The 17,249-nt window shown below is 39.0% G+C and overlaps 1 protein-coding gene across 5 annotated transcripts in view; it reads left to right on the forward strand.

The window, feature by feature from the left end:
• pde4d (phosphodiesterase 4D, cAMP-specific) overlaps positions 1-17,249 on the forward strand; it is a 213,732-nt gene that overhangs the window by 174,622 nt on the left and 21,861 nt on the right. For 4 of the 5 annotated variants that reach the window (XM_075467762.1, XM_075467761.1, XM_075467763.1 and 1 more), the window contains 4 exons: positions 9,939-10,130; positions 13,785-13,821; positions 13,917-13,993; positions 14,685-14,734. In XM_075467762.1, coding sequence (XP_075323877.1) covers positions 9,939-10,130; positions 13,785-13,821; positions 13,917-13,993; positions 14,685-14,734 — 356 coding nt within the window. Of the gene's footprint in view, positions 1-1,518; positions 2,172-9,938; positions 10,131-13,784; positions 13,822-13,916; positions 13,994-14,684; positions 14,735-17,249 lie in introns of those variants that run through there. The other variant, XM_075467765.1, reaches the window with a different exon arrangement.

Raw genomic sequence — 17,249 nt, forward strand, 5'->3', positions numbered from 1 at the left:
CCAGTATGAATTCAGAGGGTGTGCAAGATATGTCGGATAGAGTAAAAAGCATCCAAAGTGTCTTTCATTAGAGTTCAGTCTTGTTCTGTTTTGTTATTTTAAACTGACAGCTATATAGTAAATCAGGCCGGTATGTGTGTAGTTATTATGCACAAGTTCCTTGATTCCCAATTGACCGCGTCGTAAAGAATTAACTTCAACATCTGTTTTTTTTTAAAAGACAAACTTTAATTGAATATCTTTGCAACTGCCCATGCATATAATTTGAATATTTTATATGCATAAAATATGCATTATATGTGTTTTTCTTGCTTACTTGATATTATTGATGAACTTGTGTCAGTTTTTCTTGTTGATCCTCAACCACAGCCTATACAAATGGCTTACACAGCGACTGACAGAACAGACAGCTCACGTACCTCCCTGCCTGGTTGAGAGCTAATGTTAACTCTTTGGCCCACAATAATACCTCTGTTTAAGGCTCTGTGCAGCAAGCCCAAATGTAGGGCACAAGGGGGCATGAATACTGTGCCAAACTTTTTTTCTTTTTGAGAGGCTTAGCTTTTGTTATCATTTGATCTGTTGTGCACTTTACAGAAATATTTAATTGCTAACTTTTTTATTCAAAGCACAAATTAAACAAATATACACAATAAACTAAATAGAATCCAATACAGAGTACCCTCTAAAACCTGGGAAAATATCATATTTATCAATTTAGGCATTAAGAAATGGGGCCTTACAATGATGATTAGTAGTTTTATAGGTTACTCTCTTTTAGACTGTCGATACATAGTTAAATATTATGAAACTTTTTTAAAGTAGCATGCTACACTTTACAGTTTCTAGTTTTAGCTTCAAGTATATTCAATTTAATCCAAAATATTTTGCTCTCAATTTGGCTTATACTTCCCGTAGGGATGCGCCGATTGGGAAATTCTGGGCCGATACCAACACTGATGTAATATTAATGCTTTGGTTGATAAAGATTGTTTTGTTGTCATTAATACCAAGGAAGAAATTAAATACTGAATTCAAATAAATGAACAGTTTGAAAGTATGTCAGCTCAATATCACATAATGAATAAAATCTGAATACAATTTTCAAAAGTGTATCAAAAGTAAATTTTATTTGTGTTTAAAAACAAACAGGTTCAACCACTTTTTAGTCTGTGAAACTATTGTCAGCCTGATGACTATTAAGGCTTATATGGACCCCTAAAAGATTGTGCACAACTTTAATTCAGTCTTGTCAGATTCAGGGCAAAGTCAGTTCAACACAACTAGGACACACCAGATAGTTATTGGCCACAGAACCTGTTGGCTTGCTTTTTGGATTTACATGATTAAACTCTGCAAATGCTATATTTGCACAGTCTCTCCACACCATTGGAATGCTAAGCTGTTGGTTTTAGGTTACTGTGGCTGCCGAGTGACTGACATATGAGACAATTCTCAGGATTGCTGGAGGATAGAAGTCCCGCCCTTTATAGAATTACTACTACCAAAACAACTCCTCCCACACTGGCATACTTGAGCAGCAGTTCAGGGAAACATTGAGACAGAACGCGAGTCATGTACTGTTTCTCAGAGACAGGGTCAGTGTCTTAGAAAGACAAAACAAGATAGACAGAGGAAAGGGGGAGGGCATAAAATGAAGATCTTTTTTCCACTAGTCAGTGAAAAAAAGAAGAAACAGATTTGAAGGAGAGAAGCGGAGTGAGAAGGGGAGCGGTGTGAGTGCATGCTTGGATTAGGAAAGAGGAAGATCACATGCTGCTCTGGCATGAAAGATAAGTGCAAGTGAGTGAGAGGGAGAGCGGGGTTACAAACCACCTACTGTCAAACGATCTGAGCTGCAAGAGAAGCAACACACTGGAATACCGTGGAGAAAGACAGTTTGGGCTCGATTGGCACAAAAGACCATCTCTGGACTGGTGGAAAGACATTCCCATCGGATCACCTCAGACCAGTGAAGACTACTGTCTGATCAGAGCGGACACCGGCGAGTGGGTTCCAGGTGGCCCGGAGGGTGTGTCTGTGCTCACATGTGTGTGTGGACTGTACATATGTTGTACTTGTGCATGTCAGACAAACAGTCAGACCATGAGTATCATTCTTAAGCCACGGTCACGCTCAACCAGCTCATTGAGGAACGCGGAGGGAATATGGTAAATAGCCAAGAAACTTTGTTTTGACTACAAATTTCCTTTTTAATCACGTGTGAATCTCAATCTGCCTTTTTGCTTCTTTTTAAAGTACTTTTCCTCTGTCTCAAGGGCACTCCTTCAAGTGTTTCCTTTTTGTTGTTTTGTTGTTTGTCACAGCTGGGGGGATGTGCTCTGTGACTGTCCATCTTCCAGCTGCCATCCTAATGTATGTCATTAGTCCGCTCCAGTCAAAATCAGTGGGTCACTGACCTAAGTACAATGATGTCATAAAGGATTTAACCTCTATTTAACTAGGAAATTGAGCTCTAGAGATTCAAAGAGTGTCCTGGGCAAGATTAGATTTCCTTTCTCCTTAGTTACTGTATGTTACATCCCACATCATTACATGTTTACTCACTATCATCTCAACAGGTGAAACTCAAAGTTGAGAGAGCAGCAAAGGCATCACTTACTGAGGAATGCGTTCTCTCGCCCCATATATTCTCCTGTGTGTAAATGGATGCAGTTGAATTCAGGATGCAGAATGCATTGCCAGAGGCACAACTTGCCCTGCCCTTTCCCTGTTGTATGCTTCCTCCTCCTGTTTCAGCATGTCCTTGCCTGTAAGCTTTCACTTCTTTGTAAGAAATGACCCTGTAATTTAAACATTGGAGCTTGATATTAATAGATTTCCCCATTGTCGAGGTAGAGGTGTAAATAAGTTAGAACGATCCTGGTCAAATATGCAGGGTCCATGAAGTAGTGGGAGGCTGCCCAACGGCATGTGTTTGAACTCTTTTAGACCTCCCCGCAGTGTTCTCATGTCGGCTTATTAATGAACTGTATAATCTCTCCAGCAGGAAATGACGCTTGTGTGAAATGAGGACATAGCAATTCGTTCGTTCACAGTCGTAGTGTCTCTGAGCAGAGCAGGTGTCAGACATTACTGTACCTGAGATGGGGAACGTGTAAAAACCCAGCATGCGCCCTTGCATGAAACAGAATTTAGTTTAGAATGTTCCTTTTCTTTTCATTAAAAGCTAAGAATCTAGCAGTGTAAGATTTGTATGAGCCATATTTTTGAATGGCTACCAAAAGCAGTACTCAGCTGGGCAAGGCATACCGCCTCCTCCATCTGTTCTGCCCTCCTTTCTGCTGTTATTTTCTGTTTTATGATGCCTTCTTTCACTAAATCATACCATTGCTTTGTCTTTCATGATGAGTTTCACAGTACTCGGAAGATCTGCAGTAAATTTCTGATGATTACTGTCACTTAAGATATCTGAATTGATTAATCAGTTGTTTATCTGAGATCAGCCGTACTTGTAATCACAATAAACATACAATTATCTTTGTGTGTGGTTGTGACAAATTATGTGCGCATATGCTTGAATATATGCTTGTTGGCTTGTGTGTATTTGAGTGCACAACTCCCCATGTACGTCTGTGTCTACGTAGCTGTATAAGACAGTGACGTAATTCTGGTCTAAGATGTGCCCCCCCCGGCCTGAACAAATGCAAACAGAACCAACCGTGCAAATGCATGTTTGTGTCCGCAGACTTTTTGGTATCCATCAAAGTATTAGCTGCGTAAACACAGCTTGAGTTTTTGAGAGGTGACAGACAAGTATATGGGAAGGAAAAAGAATGGATGTTTAGAAAAATCTTTTCAGTCTCTGAACCACATTTTCTCAACAGTTTCAAATCTGGGGGTGATAAAGAATGGAAAAGTGGGTATTGTGTGACTTTGAAGGCAGGACAAGACACTAGCAGATTCAGCAGACAAACTCACCTAAACAATCCTACAGTCACTATGAATGCCAGCAAAAACAAAGCCATACAACTCACTCTCACCAACTGCACACCAGTCACAGTCATAGTGCAGCGACAGCAGGTGCCAACGGAGTTTCAGGACTAAACTAAATGATTATGTTTACTTATACCTGACAGGGCCGGGAGGAAAGAAGAAAAACCCCAGAGAGGAACCCTGAGGAGAAAATCTGACCAACAAAACTTTGCAATATACTGTTACTTAAATGCTCAGTAGGGGCTCTGTAGGGTGACCTTTGCATAGTAAAAGCCTCTATGTTAATTAGAAAATGCTCTCAAATAAACACCATCAAATTTAATTATCTCTAAAATTCACAAGCCAGTGGGGCATACGATCCGTTGTTGATTTACACGGCAAAGACACATTTGGCTTTCCCTGCCTGGTGGGTGTTAATTTTACTTGGTATATGTTTGTATTCGGAGGGGTTCTTCCACTCCTGTGTTTGTGTGACTTGTTAGGGGTGTGTATGAGTGCAGGGCCGATAGAGGAAAAAGTGTTGCAGTTATCAGCAAGTAGTCAGTCACTTATCTGCTTGTCCTGACTGCCCTGTGGGTGCTGTCTTCGTCACAATTTCTTCCTCCGTCTATCACATGTGTAATGTCATCGAAAGATTGCTGCTGTTTTGTCCGCAGACAGTCTTTCATGAAAGATAATGAGGAAAGTGCTGAGGGGTTGCGGATTATGGGCAATAATGTGTTGCGTTGTGCAGCAACATTTTGGATTGGTATCGCAAGTATAAAAGAAAATGGAACTGAACTACTCTGCCTAAAAGTGCTGCAACATTAGATTCACTGTCTTTGTGCTGATAGGCAAAGAAAAATATGATGGCCACATCGTCACACACATATTTTGACTGACACTTTGCTGTATGAAAATATGTTCACCAGATGTGCAAGTATTGTAGACCATGAAAAATACCACTTTCACAATGAGTTTTATTTTAAAGCCAAGCTAGCTGGGCATTGTGAGGGATTTTGTATGTATGAGACTTTGGCACCTTACACCCTGGACAGGCTGCCAATCCATCACAGGGCTACACAGATGAGACAAACAACCAGTGCTCACACTGTAGGGTCAATTTAGAGACACCAATTAATCTAACATTCATGTTTTTGGACGGTAGGAAGAAGCCGGAGGACCCAGAGAAAACCCACGTACACAGATTCGAACCAGGAACCCACTTGCTGTGATGGTGCTAACCACCACGCAGCCCTTAATGGAATACTCCCAACACCAAAATAAATCTAGGACTTATATGTTACTGTTGTAACAACTCGTTTTTTTATTTTCTAACAAAAAAGGCTACAATAGTAAAGTGACATAATTTTGTAAAACGTTGTCGATCTAAAGATGTAAATCTAGATCTGGGTGTTGCTTGATATTTCTTTGATGCCTATTCCAAAATGGGGCCCAGATTTCAGTTTACCAAACTGTCAAACTCAAATGCCAAAATATTTTTTTTTTAAACACCATAGTAAAAGGGATTTACAATGTATTTATTTATTTTTTTTACAATTTTTTCATCTGTAAAACTATTCAATATTATTCTTATTCAAAGGGTTAAAATTTTACACACATTAAAGTAAAACATGGCTGCTTTAATGTTACCTTAAGACAAGAATTTGCATGAGTGGACTAGAACTTTGCCCAGGTAGAAAACAATCCGAGCAGACACAAGTCCTTCTAACAACCCAACAACATAGTTACATTTCAACTAAAGTTATGAATTAACATCATTCTTATTGTTACCTCTAGCTCCTTTCTTAAGTCACGTATTGCTGTTTTGGATTTAAAACACGGCCACATACTTCTGGAATTCTTTAACTTAATTTCCTGATAATCCTTGTTAATACCTACAAACAAATGTTCATACACACACTCTTGCTCACAGTCATACAGCTCTGACATATCTCTTCTTGTCCTTCCTCTGCTGCCTGCCCCCCCTCCCCCGGTGTCCTCACAGCTTTTTTAAATAAATCGAGTGTTGTCCTCCCTCTGTCTCTTTCAGCATACAGCTGTGTCCTGATGCTCATTAATCCTCGCTTTCTAAACACAACTATGACTCTATACTATATAGCCTAAGTTTTATCTCACTTTGAGCTACAGTTTAAGTAAACTGCACTCTTGTGCTATCGCCTGCATGTTTGAAAGAGACAAAAAACATTGCGTTTGTATTCTGGCTTCAGACATCGATGTTTGAAAGTAGAGCTCCGTGTTCCTCAGCTCCGCGCTGATTATTTATCAAAGACACATCGATGTGACCTCTTTCTAACAGCTCTGTCACGTCAACTTCTATGATGTTTGAAACTGCTCAAGTGGCCCAAGGCTGAAAATGAATCAGAGAACTATGTCATATCTTATTTGTTAGAGAGAGAATATAGACATAAAAAGATAGATGGATGATAAAAGAGATGGAGACAGAAAGAAAGAGACAGGATAGAGGAGCTGTGCAGTGTCCTTCAGTGGCAGGCCCGGAAAAGTTTTGTAGCTGCGGCCAGGCTGAGACCATCGGGTCATTCTTGTTCATTTATGCAGGCATAACTGAACAGGAGTCGTTTCTGATGTTAAAACTCCCAAACTGTTGATGAAAGTCATGGGAATTCTACATTTAGAGTACATCAAATAACCACAAATATACTTTGCCCAGCCCAGTCTTATTCCTCTGTTCATCCAATAATTTTAGCTGCTTTAACCTCTTAGTACATGTATTTATCTTAATTCTGGAGCCTACTTTTTGTCTCTACCTGAATTCTATGTATTCACTCATTTATTTTCATTTCATTGTTTTACTTTCTGTTTTTTTCTGTCCACCTTATCTATGAAGTAGCTCGTCAACTGAATAATTTAACAATTTTTTTTTCAATGACTCCATCAAACTAAAATTCAGAACACAGTCCATGAATGTTTTGGGCTTATAGGTGGGTTGGAGGTGGAGAAGGGTTTTGTTAATTTGACTGTTTTTTTTTGCTTTCACATTCTGTAAAGAATGTTATGCTACATTCAGTTTGCACAAAAAGTGTTGTGCAAATAAACTCTGACTGATAAAATAGGAGTTTTTAGATACAGCTACAGTTTTAGGAATACATGAGTAGCCTTCTAAAAGGGTATCTCTGCTGGTTGTGTGGGGAGGGTGACCAGGCTTAAGTAGGTGGTGGCCATGGCCACGATGGCCACCCCTTGGCTTTACTATTGTCTCTGTGGGTATGTATGTGATCCAGCTGCGTCCAACACTTTAAAGTCACGGAAGCCGCTATTCATCTGTCTCAGTGCCCTTAAGGCATTGCCCTTAAGGTCATTCTGTACTGAGTTACAGGCAATTTAAAATATGTTCTAGACAAAATCCCCCTTTTTTTCCAACCAAACTTAAGCATGAAACTCCTGTGGGAAAGTTTCTCTACAAACCATTGTCATATTTCTTCATTTAGATTTGCATGTGTGAATAAACTTGTTGCTAAATGTATTCAAGATGAATATATAGATTCAACTAAAATAGGTTTAGATTTGTGTGTTACCCATCTGAAGTTCAGCAGATGGGGTATTTGGAGCACGATCAGAGACTTTTCTGTCATCGTTCCAGTGTTTGCAGATCAAATATTTATTTCCTGCCAATTATATCCCAGTGCTGATCACAAGTTTTTTGGTAAACTGCAATTTCCCATGGTCTTGGCTTTAAAGGAATGCAGGATTTACTCACCCATTTCAACAGGAACTCTCTTATGACTTGCACTCGAGCTTTGTTGTTCATACTCATAACATAGTCATTGTGGTGTTGACGTTTAGTTTTCATCTGTTACCTCTGCTCATTTATGAATCATTACTGTTTTGGGGCAGAGCTGGAAAAAAGCCCAGATATTCCTACAGTGCTGGTGCAATTCCATGGTAGCCTTGCTACAGAGATCATTTGTCATTTCCAAAGGAGGGCGTGTTTGTGGAATGAAGCTGCACACACACACAGTAGTGAAATTACGTGGCAGAGGTTTAGGTGAGGCTCGGCGTAGGCTGTGACGTCAGAATAAGTGTGATCATGTATCAGTTGTTAAACATATGCTGGGTGTTGTGTTTCGACACTTCCACTGTCTCCATTTGTCTTCTTTGTCTCGTTCGCTCACAGGATGCCCACACCCATGCTCCCGTATCACACAGAGCAGCTGGAGAATGGACTAACCTGTGGGAGGAATTACAATTTCTCAGTCACTTCTGTGAGTCCGTGCTGTGACACCTGCAGCACAGACAACAGACAGATTATTTGGTGTGATAAGAGGGTGTGGATTGGGGTTATCTATGAATGTATGATTGAAGATAAAACTGACTGATGTGCCTCCAATCTGGGACTAAAGATAGTAAGCCAGAGTGAAGGGATTCTAGGACAAAGAATGGGGTGATGTGTGAAAGATTATACAAGTGCAACTTTGGAGAAAAGTTGCAGGAGTCATTTCAGTCACGTTACTTCTGTGTGTTTGTGTGTGTGTATATCTAAGAGCTAGTTAGGGAAGAGGATGAGGGCAATGCAGTTGCCCTTTTCCCAGGCAGACAGCCAGGCTATCCCTTTCCACAGCTAAATCTCACTTTCATGTAGCTGCTGTTGATCACAGACAGATAGCACAGCATTTAACAGTTTAATTGTTGTGAAAATATGCTTGGCATGTCCTGTGTATAAATCTGGCTGGCTGAGAAAACAGTGTGCTTCTGATGTGAGGATTGCACTAGACATTATAGATATACATTTTAATCAAATCTGCTTTTTCAGGAACCTGTTCTTGAGAGAGTAGGTTAGTTGGTTTTTTTTTCAAACGGAATAAATCAGACTGATGAGGCTAATGACTGAAGAAACAATGAACTGTTGTAGAGTAACTCATCTTCTCCAGTCTCTCCCTGCTTTTCTGTCCTGTTTGTTTCATTGAATGAAAGCGACACTTCTTCAAAAATATTATTGAAAAATATTCCCAGGTGGTTTGTAATTGGTATTCGTTGTTTTCAACATATGAACAAATCCAGCCTGCTTTGTTTTTTCCTGATTTGAATTGATTTGTACAGTGCTCATGCAAGCGTATGAGTAAACTCACATTGTTCACTCTATTCCTGGACATCTCCTGCTCCTCTTCGTACACATGAAGGCGCAAACAAAGCCGCGAGAAAACAATAACATGAGCAGAGTGTCCCATTCTGGTTACAGCATAGACAATATTGGATTAAACGTGTCGCTGTTTCCATAGAGGGGATAGTGAGGATAATGAAAAAGGGGACGTCATCAGGTGTGTGCTATGCATCATGCTGAGGGGAATCCCTCGCTGACCTTAGCATTCACACCAGACCGGATTATGGGATTGCGTGTTAGCCCTGACAATGAGACAGAAATCCCTTGAGACATGCATTAGTCATCATCAGGGTGAACAATCACCTCAGAGACTAAGGAGCTCATCATGACATCCCGTTGGGAATTGGTGTCACTGGTTTAGAAATGCTACTCAGCTGTGAGTCAGTAGCATTTCTAGAGCAGAGGTATTCCTTGTGATAGAGACTGAATAAATCATAAATCATATTGCTTGCGGTTGTATATAGATTACTTTAGAAATCCCTGCATTGGTTCATGTTTTTATTTACTTCTTTTTATTTGCAAGTTTTCCACTAATAATAATTATCCAGATAATAAGTGAGTGGCTGATTATGATTAGTGGATATTAATTGATCAAACTGATGAGCAATTTGACAGCAGTGAGTTGGCATGTTGGCATGTTACTTTTCTTTGAATTTTAACAGCTCATGAGCATGGAGTCATCACAGGAAACATCTGAGGAAACATGATCACTTCATCTCTCTTCTGCTTTGTCTTCTCTGACCTACTGGATATTAACATTGTCATTTTTCAATTTTGCAAGGAATTTCCTCCAACAACACCCAATAACTGTACATTTTTAGATTCTGATCTTTCTCCCTTTTTTTTCTCTCTCCATATGCAGTTTCGATGTGGACAATGGCACATCATCAGGTCGAAGTCCCCTGGACCCGATGGCCAGCCCAGGCTCAGGCCTCATCCTACAGGCCAATTTTGTCCACAGCCAACGAAGAGAGTCATTCCTCTACCGCTCTGACAGTGACTACGACCTCTCCCCCAAGTCTATGTCCCGAAACTCCTCCATTGCAAGTGACATGTGAGTGCACGGTGGCCTTTGGTATTGCACCTGACACACTCATACAATGCACCCAAATGCCAACCTATTTTTGCTTAATACGGTCAGTTGTGCTGTTATCCACTGGGCTGGATGTTTTCAGGATCAGCTTTGGACCTCATGGGAAGTGTGCATGACCATCAGCTGATTGTGTTGGGTTACTTCTATTATTAGCTGTGTCCAGTAGCATGAACAGGGTGGTCTGTGACAAACTATTGTTTGTACATAAGTATTGTTCATGTGTACACGGTATTTTGTGAAATTTATGTTTTACATTTCATAAGGATTTTATGAGGTATGTGTGTGCATTTTTAATCAGTTAATATAAGCATATAATTTTTCTTTCACAGCAGCAACTTCCCATCACCTTCAAGCTGCAGAAAAGTACATAGTGCCACGCCACAGGACTTATGTTTTAGGTTATGTTTTGGTTTTTAGATCATGTTTTACGGTCCATGTTTAGTTTTGCCATGTTGTAGTTTCCCTTCACTTACCAGTTCATTAGTTTCACTCACTTCACCTGTGTTTTTTCCCCTCAGCTGCACTCACTCTCCAATCACTCTCAGTCCCTATTTAGTTTCCAGTCTCCCCTCTCAGTTGGTTGGATTTTTCTGTCAGGTTGAGGGTGAGGGGAAGGTGAAGGTAGGACGCGGACGCCGACGCCAAAAAGGAAAACTTGGTTTATTTAACAAAAAAAACAAAGTACAAACAAAAGGCCGGATTCAGAAAACGTGACTGTGGAAAACAAACAAAAACACATAGAATAAATAGGTACTTAACTTGGGAAACGCAGGTAGCATGGGTAAGTAGACATGTAGGGAAGACAAGCAAAGATCTGACCAACTGAGAGGGGAGACTGGAAACTAAATAGGGACTGAGAGTGATTGGAGAGTGAGTGCAGCTGAGGGGAAAAACACATTTGAAGTGAGTGAAACTAATGAACTGGTAAGTGATGGAAACTAAAACATGGCAAAACTAAAAACTAAACATGGACTGTAAAACTAAGACATGATCTAAAAACCAAAACATAACCTAAAACATAAGTCCTGTGGCGTGACATATAGTAGGCCAGAGTATATGTTGAAAACACATCTGTCTTTTTCCACACTTGTTGCTACCTCTTTGTGCTACAGAATCTTAAGATATGCTGAAAACAATTTCACTTAATAACACACCCTTAGAATAAAGTCATTACTTCAAGTCAACTGGTTAAACATTAAATAAACTGACTCTAGTCAAACTGAAGTCCAGAATCTTTTCAGAAAATTCTCAGAGAAGGTTTTATTAACTAAAAACAAAAAAACAACTTACCCTAAAGGTATATTTAGAACAGCCTTTCTGTGCTTCCAAAACGCAGATAAATTAAAAGATAAATGAATGCTCAGATAACTAATTTTCTTACCCCTCATCTTTTTGCTAAGACTGAGCCTCAACTACCAGCCTTCTCTTTTAGTTGTTATTTTTTAATTCATTTTTATTCATATTTCATATTTAATTTTAATTCTCTTGTAATTGGTAGCAGGACAAGGAAGAATTTCACTGCACATTGTACTGTGTATGATTGTGTATGTGACAAATAAAACTATCTTGAATCTTGAATATTGAAAAGTGCTAAGAAACATCTGTCCCAGATTTTTTACTTGTTCTCATGCAGTAAGATTATTTGGCACCAGCATTGTTATAATGATGAATGCTAAGGCTGCACAATATTAGCAAAACATGGCTTTTGTTGACTGTTGCGATGACAATATGACGCGGGATGTAGAAACAATCTCAGCTGTAGAAGAAGGTCTGGATTTCACTCCTGTACCTGGGCTTGCTGGTTAGGTGTAAAACATACGCAAAAGCAAAGTCCCCCTGAGTGGAATGCAGCCCTCAATGATACACCTGTGCTGGTTCTGTTTGACATCAAAATGTATTTTTGCGATATTGACACTGAGCATGTTGATATTGTGATAACAAAAAACTTTTTAAGTACTTTGCTGCCCCAGCAAATACCTTAACCTCCGAAATTCCGAGTTGCTCCTTATAAGCAAAGCTAAAAACAGTGACAATCTTTATAAAATGGCATAATGAGATTGCAGGGCCGAAAAAGATTAAGTAATGCCTAATTATAATAAAATGAAGGAGACTTTAGTGTTTTGGCCGGGCATATCTACAATCTCAAATAAATGATGCCGCAGGAATGGATGCCTACAGTTACTCTCAAATTCATGCAAATGAGCCTTCTGTTTAGCAGATCCTGGTTCAGCTCCTTTGTAAAATCTAAGCATATTTGCTTCCTGAGAAGTGGTACACCACATTTTCAAAATGGTTCTGCCAATCACAAAGGAGTTTTGTTTTTATGGAGTGTGACTGCTCGCAGTTGAAAGTGGAAAATAGATCTAAGAAAGTGATCGTGCTGAAGCATCCGTCCACTCCTTCGCTTTCCAAAAGTGCTGTGTTAAAGCAGCACTTGGATTGCACACAACCCCAAACCAACAGTCTGTAAAATATCTAAGGGAATTTTTTACGAGCATCTTGGCACACAAATGTGTCTGCTGTATGTGTTCTCTTCTTTGTGTAAATATTGTTCTTATCTTAGAACAAATCGCACATAAAGTGCTGGTGAATGGTCAGAAACTTTTGTGAAAGCTGACATCTAAAAAGGAAATCTCCTTGTTGGAAAAAAAACAGACGGAAAATGAGGCCCATTCTTTCGCTAGGAGAATATATAGCAAGATTATCTGAGCTATGAATAACTTTTTGTTTCGGAATAGGAGCACATGACAGGCTTTCATGTCATTTGAACTTTAATGTCAGGCGTGTCAGTTCACATGCTCAAAAGATTTGCAAATGACATATTGTAGCTGTGTTCTTGTACCAGTCAGCAGCAGGCAAGATGTGCCTTGACACTAACTCCCAGCTGTCATCTGAACCTGTTGGGAGTATTAACATTGCTTGGAGATCATCATTTCTGACTCAGGTTAAATTTTTCACATTTGTTTTGGCTAGGTTGACTGATTATTGTCTTTCACTCCCTCAACAACTTCCCATCAGGTGGCCTTGAGCAAGGCTATTAAACTCCATCTCAATGAGTCATGTATGTGACAGCATAAAAAACAAAGGTAATAATAAATAAATTTATCGTCAATAGATATGAAGTATTTAGTCTGAAGGGATACGGCTCAGGCCAGGGGAAGGGGTAGCTGGTCGGAAGACACGAAGAAAGAGTGACTGGTTGAGGGATGTTGACGCAGGTGCAGACGGATTGCGTGTTTCGCTGGGCCCGTGCTGTGAGAATGCTTTTGTTCATGCTGGGGATGACACATGCCAGACTACCTCACATGCATAGAGACATGTCCTTCAATAAATCCCTTAAGTTCCAATGCTGAAAACTGATACTGTTTTGACACTTTTTTATATAGTGAAGTAGTGTCTCACATTGTATCTCATGTTAAAAGTAGATATGTCACTAAAATGAAGTGCATCGGACGAAATGAAATGAATCTGATGTGATGGGCCTCACACGTCCAATCTCCAACAACTCCGACCTTTGCTAAACAAATGCACTCTTCTGTTGTCAAATGTCAGCATGATATATGCAGACCTTCATCTAATATGTCTATATCTAATCTATCTTGTTGTTTCTTTCAGTCATGGTGACGATATGATTGTAACACCTTTTGCACAGGTAAGCAGCCCATGTTAAATGGTCTGAATGTTGTATATTGTCATAATGTGACAATTAGTGCATAATTTAGTCCTAATCTGTCATGTCTTTCTCAGGTTCTTGCAAGCTTGAGAACTGTAAGAAACAACTTTGGTGCATTAACTAATCTACAACAAGACAGAGCATCTAACAAGTAAGTTAGCAAAGTTGCCGTGTCCTGCTTTTCCTTTTCTTTTTTCTTCTTATTCAAGTTTAAATCAAAGGAACATTATGTATGATTTAGTATCATTAAGTTGCTAATTTCAAGATTGTAGCCAATTGATCATCTCCTGTTTCACTTATCTCGTTCAAACGTGTAGTAGAAAATATTGTGGCTGCTAATCAGAATCAGAAGTCCCCCGTCCCCTACAGCCAGTGGTTAGTTTGTCCATTCTGGGCGTTTGTTGAAATATGGCATTGCAACATACCAGACTAACTAAAGAGGAATTGCACTGTCTGTAAATAAAAATATTGTGCTCTAATGGAAACAGTGGTTATTATATTCCTCTTGATTCTACACTAATTAAACATATCTATGAACTGTATATCTTATTTCTGCTGGGAGAGCCCCATGAATCCCACACACTGGAACCTTTCTATGAGTTTGTTTAATGAGTGAAGTGACTACAACAGGTCAACATACCCCCATGTTCTGACCGTGTCTGCCCTCTGCTGGTACTATTTAGTATTGTAACGTTTTCAGTCATTTGTTTGCTACTTCCTGCTACAGTTCCTTATATACACTTATTTAAGACTTTTAAATCAACAGATGTTGAAGTAAACAAGTGATTGTATTGATTTGGAGTGAAATGTCTCAGTGTGTGTGTCTATTTCCCCCATGACAGGAGATCACCAATGTGTAACCCACCACCCATCACCAAGACTACCTTCACAGGTATGTACACCAAGAATGGGCATGGTGGCTTGTATCTGATATGTTTGACTTTGTTTGTGTGTGTCAGTATGTGTGTGTGTGCAATTTGCTGTGCTTGAACAAGGAGTAGATTTTTCCATCAGTAAAGTAGAAATTGTTATGTTCTTAGCATCATAAGCATTATGTAAACATTTGATAAATGCTTCATAGTGCATTAATATTATTAAAAAGCAGTTTCAAGTTTCTATTAATATATATTTGTAGAAAAGCTAAAACTTGTGGGAAGTAAGATGAGATAAAATATAGTTAAATAAATTTGCAATAATATAGAATATGTCAGCTTTCAAGAAGCTTTTGTGTGTTACCAGTACACCCTAAACATATATGTCTGTATATGCTTGGAATCATATATTAATTATAGAACACCTATATAATGCGTACTGTGTGTAAATGACATATATACCTGGAAGTAAAGCGTTGCCACAGTAGACATGTTTGTGGTTGTAGTAACAGCATATATCTCATGATTTAAACTTGACGACAGGTAAAAATTACGAAAATATAAAATTATTATTTTGTTTATTTTAGAGCATAGTAAGTTGCTAACTCTGCGATAATTAAGAGCTTGCAAACGCAGACTTGGTGTGGAATTAGCCAAAGAAAATAGAGATTATATCCAGTAGTGTGCGAAATCCAAATATGGCGAGAATATTTTGTAGAGAATTGATTTCTTGCAAAAGAAATGCTGCTTTAGAATATTCTGTCACTTTTGGAAAAGCTAATAACAATTATGGACTTTTGTCAAAAGAGTTGGTTCACAGAAAAAAAGTATTGTTTGCTTTTATTTGATGGTATGCGTTTGCATCCATTCATCGGTTTTGGTTTATCAGGCATAGTTTTTATCATAAAGGACACATCATAGACCATACTGGATGGCTAAAATAGATTTGGCCTTGACAGTCAGTAGCAGTATCAGTGGCTGTAACCTAGCTGTTGTTAACAGGAGCAACCATATAACCTCCAGGATTGATAAATAATTCAGCTGTGTGTGGTTTCGAGTAAGGATCATGACATGGTTACACACTACAGACACCCATAAAATCATAAAAAACATACAAATTAATTGACACCTACAAAAATGAATAACACACACAAAAAATAGGTTTAAAAAGGAGACACCTTTCGCACTGGAGGAATATTGTTACAGACATTCCACTTAAGAGTAACCATCCTGGTTCACAAGCTACTTATGTACAAGAGCCTGATGACATTGTGCTATGTTTAGAACACAATCGTACGACCCCTGCTATAAAGTGGTGACAGGTGTGAGTCATGGGCATCATTACATCAGAGTATTGACTGATACTTGTAATGCAAAGGCTTACTGAGTCTGAAAGAACTAATCTTGCAGAAAATATTAAGAAGAGTATTATTGATATTAACTTAATAGATATATCAATGGTACGACACTCGTCAATAAAAGAGATATAAAGTTATTTAGGGTTCATCATCTTTTCTCTGCTTGTCTTCTTGCTCTTGCTCTTTTTTTTCCCTTTGGCAATGGATTTGTCTCTTTTCTGTCATCGACTCAATATAACAATTTAGTTTAACAAATATCTCTCTAACCTTTGATCTACTGTACATAGGATTACATGCTCGTTAAAGCTAAAAAAAAAAGGCATGCTTATTTATAATCATTCCACATGAGACCAGCACAGACCGAACATGGTTCAATCCTCAAATTTCAGTCTATGCAGAAAATATTTTTTAAATAATCTACATCCTACATTTTCAGTTACACTGAAACATATTAGACTTTCTAAAGACAGATATCTTTCAACACTGTAGCTTCCTCTGTTTAAAAAAAACTTTTTCATTAGTTCTCTTAGGTCAGTCAATACGTTTTATTCATTTTCATTTTGTGTAGTCACCGTATTAAACTTTTTCAACATAGCAAATGTCTTTTAGTAAATATTGAACATTTGGTAAAAATGTACCATGTTCTCCAGTCCATTCTCTCCTCTTGTCTGTGTCTTTCCACCTTCTCCTCTTCTCCTGCTCCTCATCTTCTCCCACCTTTTCCCGCTCACGGTCCAACTTCACCGCAAAGCTGCTCCGGTACATAGTTTGGCTGCAGCCCTGCGTCTGTGCAGCAGAGTGGCCTCTCCGAGCGCCGGTGTCTGATGTCGCACTAAGCATGAGAAGAATGTCATTGACGTCAGTGCAGTTGCTCTCAGAAAGAGTTGCACCACAGCCACCGACACCACATCAGGGAGCGAGACAGAGAAAGGGAGACTGAAAAAGAAATAAGAGAGACGATTTAGGCTAGAGGAAGGATGATCAGTGGAAGAAGCAAAAAGTATGGGAGTAGAAGGGGATTAATGGAAGGAGGGAGAGGGACATTTGCCAGAGATAATGAAACAGAGAGGGGGCACTTTGTTGTGTATGTGAGGTGAGAAACCAGGTTTAGAAATTATCAGTAGTGGCCATGATGGTACACAAAACGGAACAAAATAGTTAAACATAGTGCATATAA

Source organism: Odontesthes bonariensis, chromosome 6 (genome assembly GCF_027942865.1).
Source record: "Odontesthes bonariensis isolate fOdoBon6 chromosome 6, fOdoBon6.hap1, whole genome shotgun sequence".
NCBI lineage: Eukaryota > Metazoa > Chordata > Actinopteri > Atheriniformes > Atherinopsidae > Odontesthes > Odontesthes bonariensis.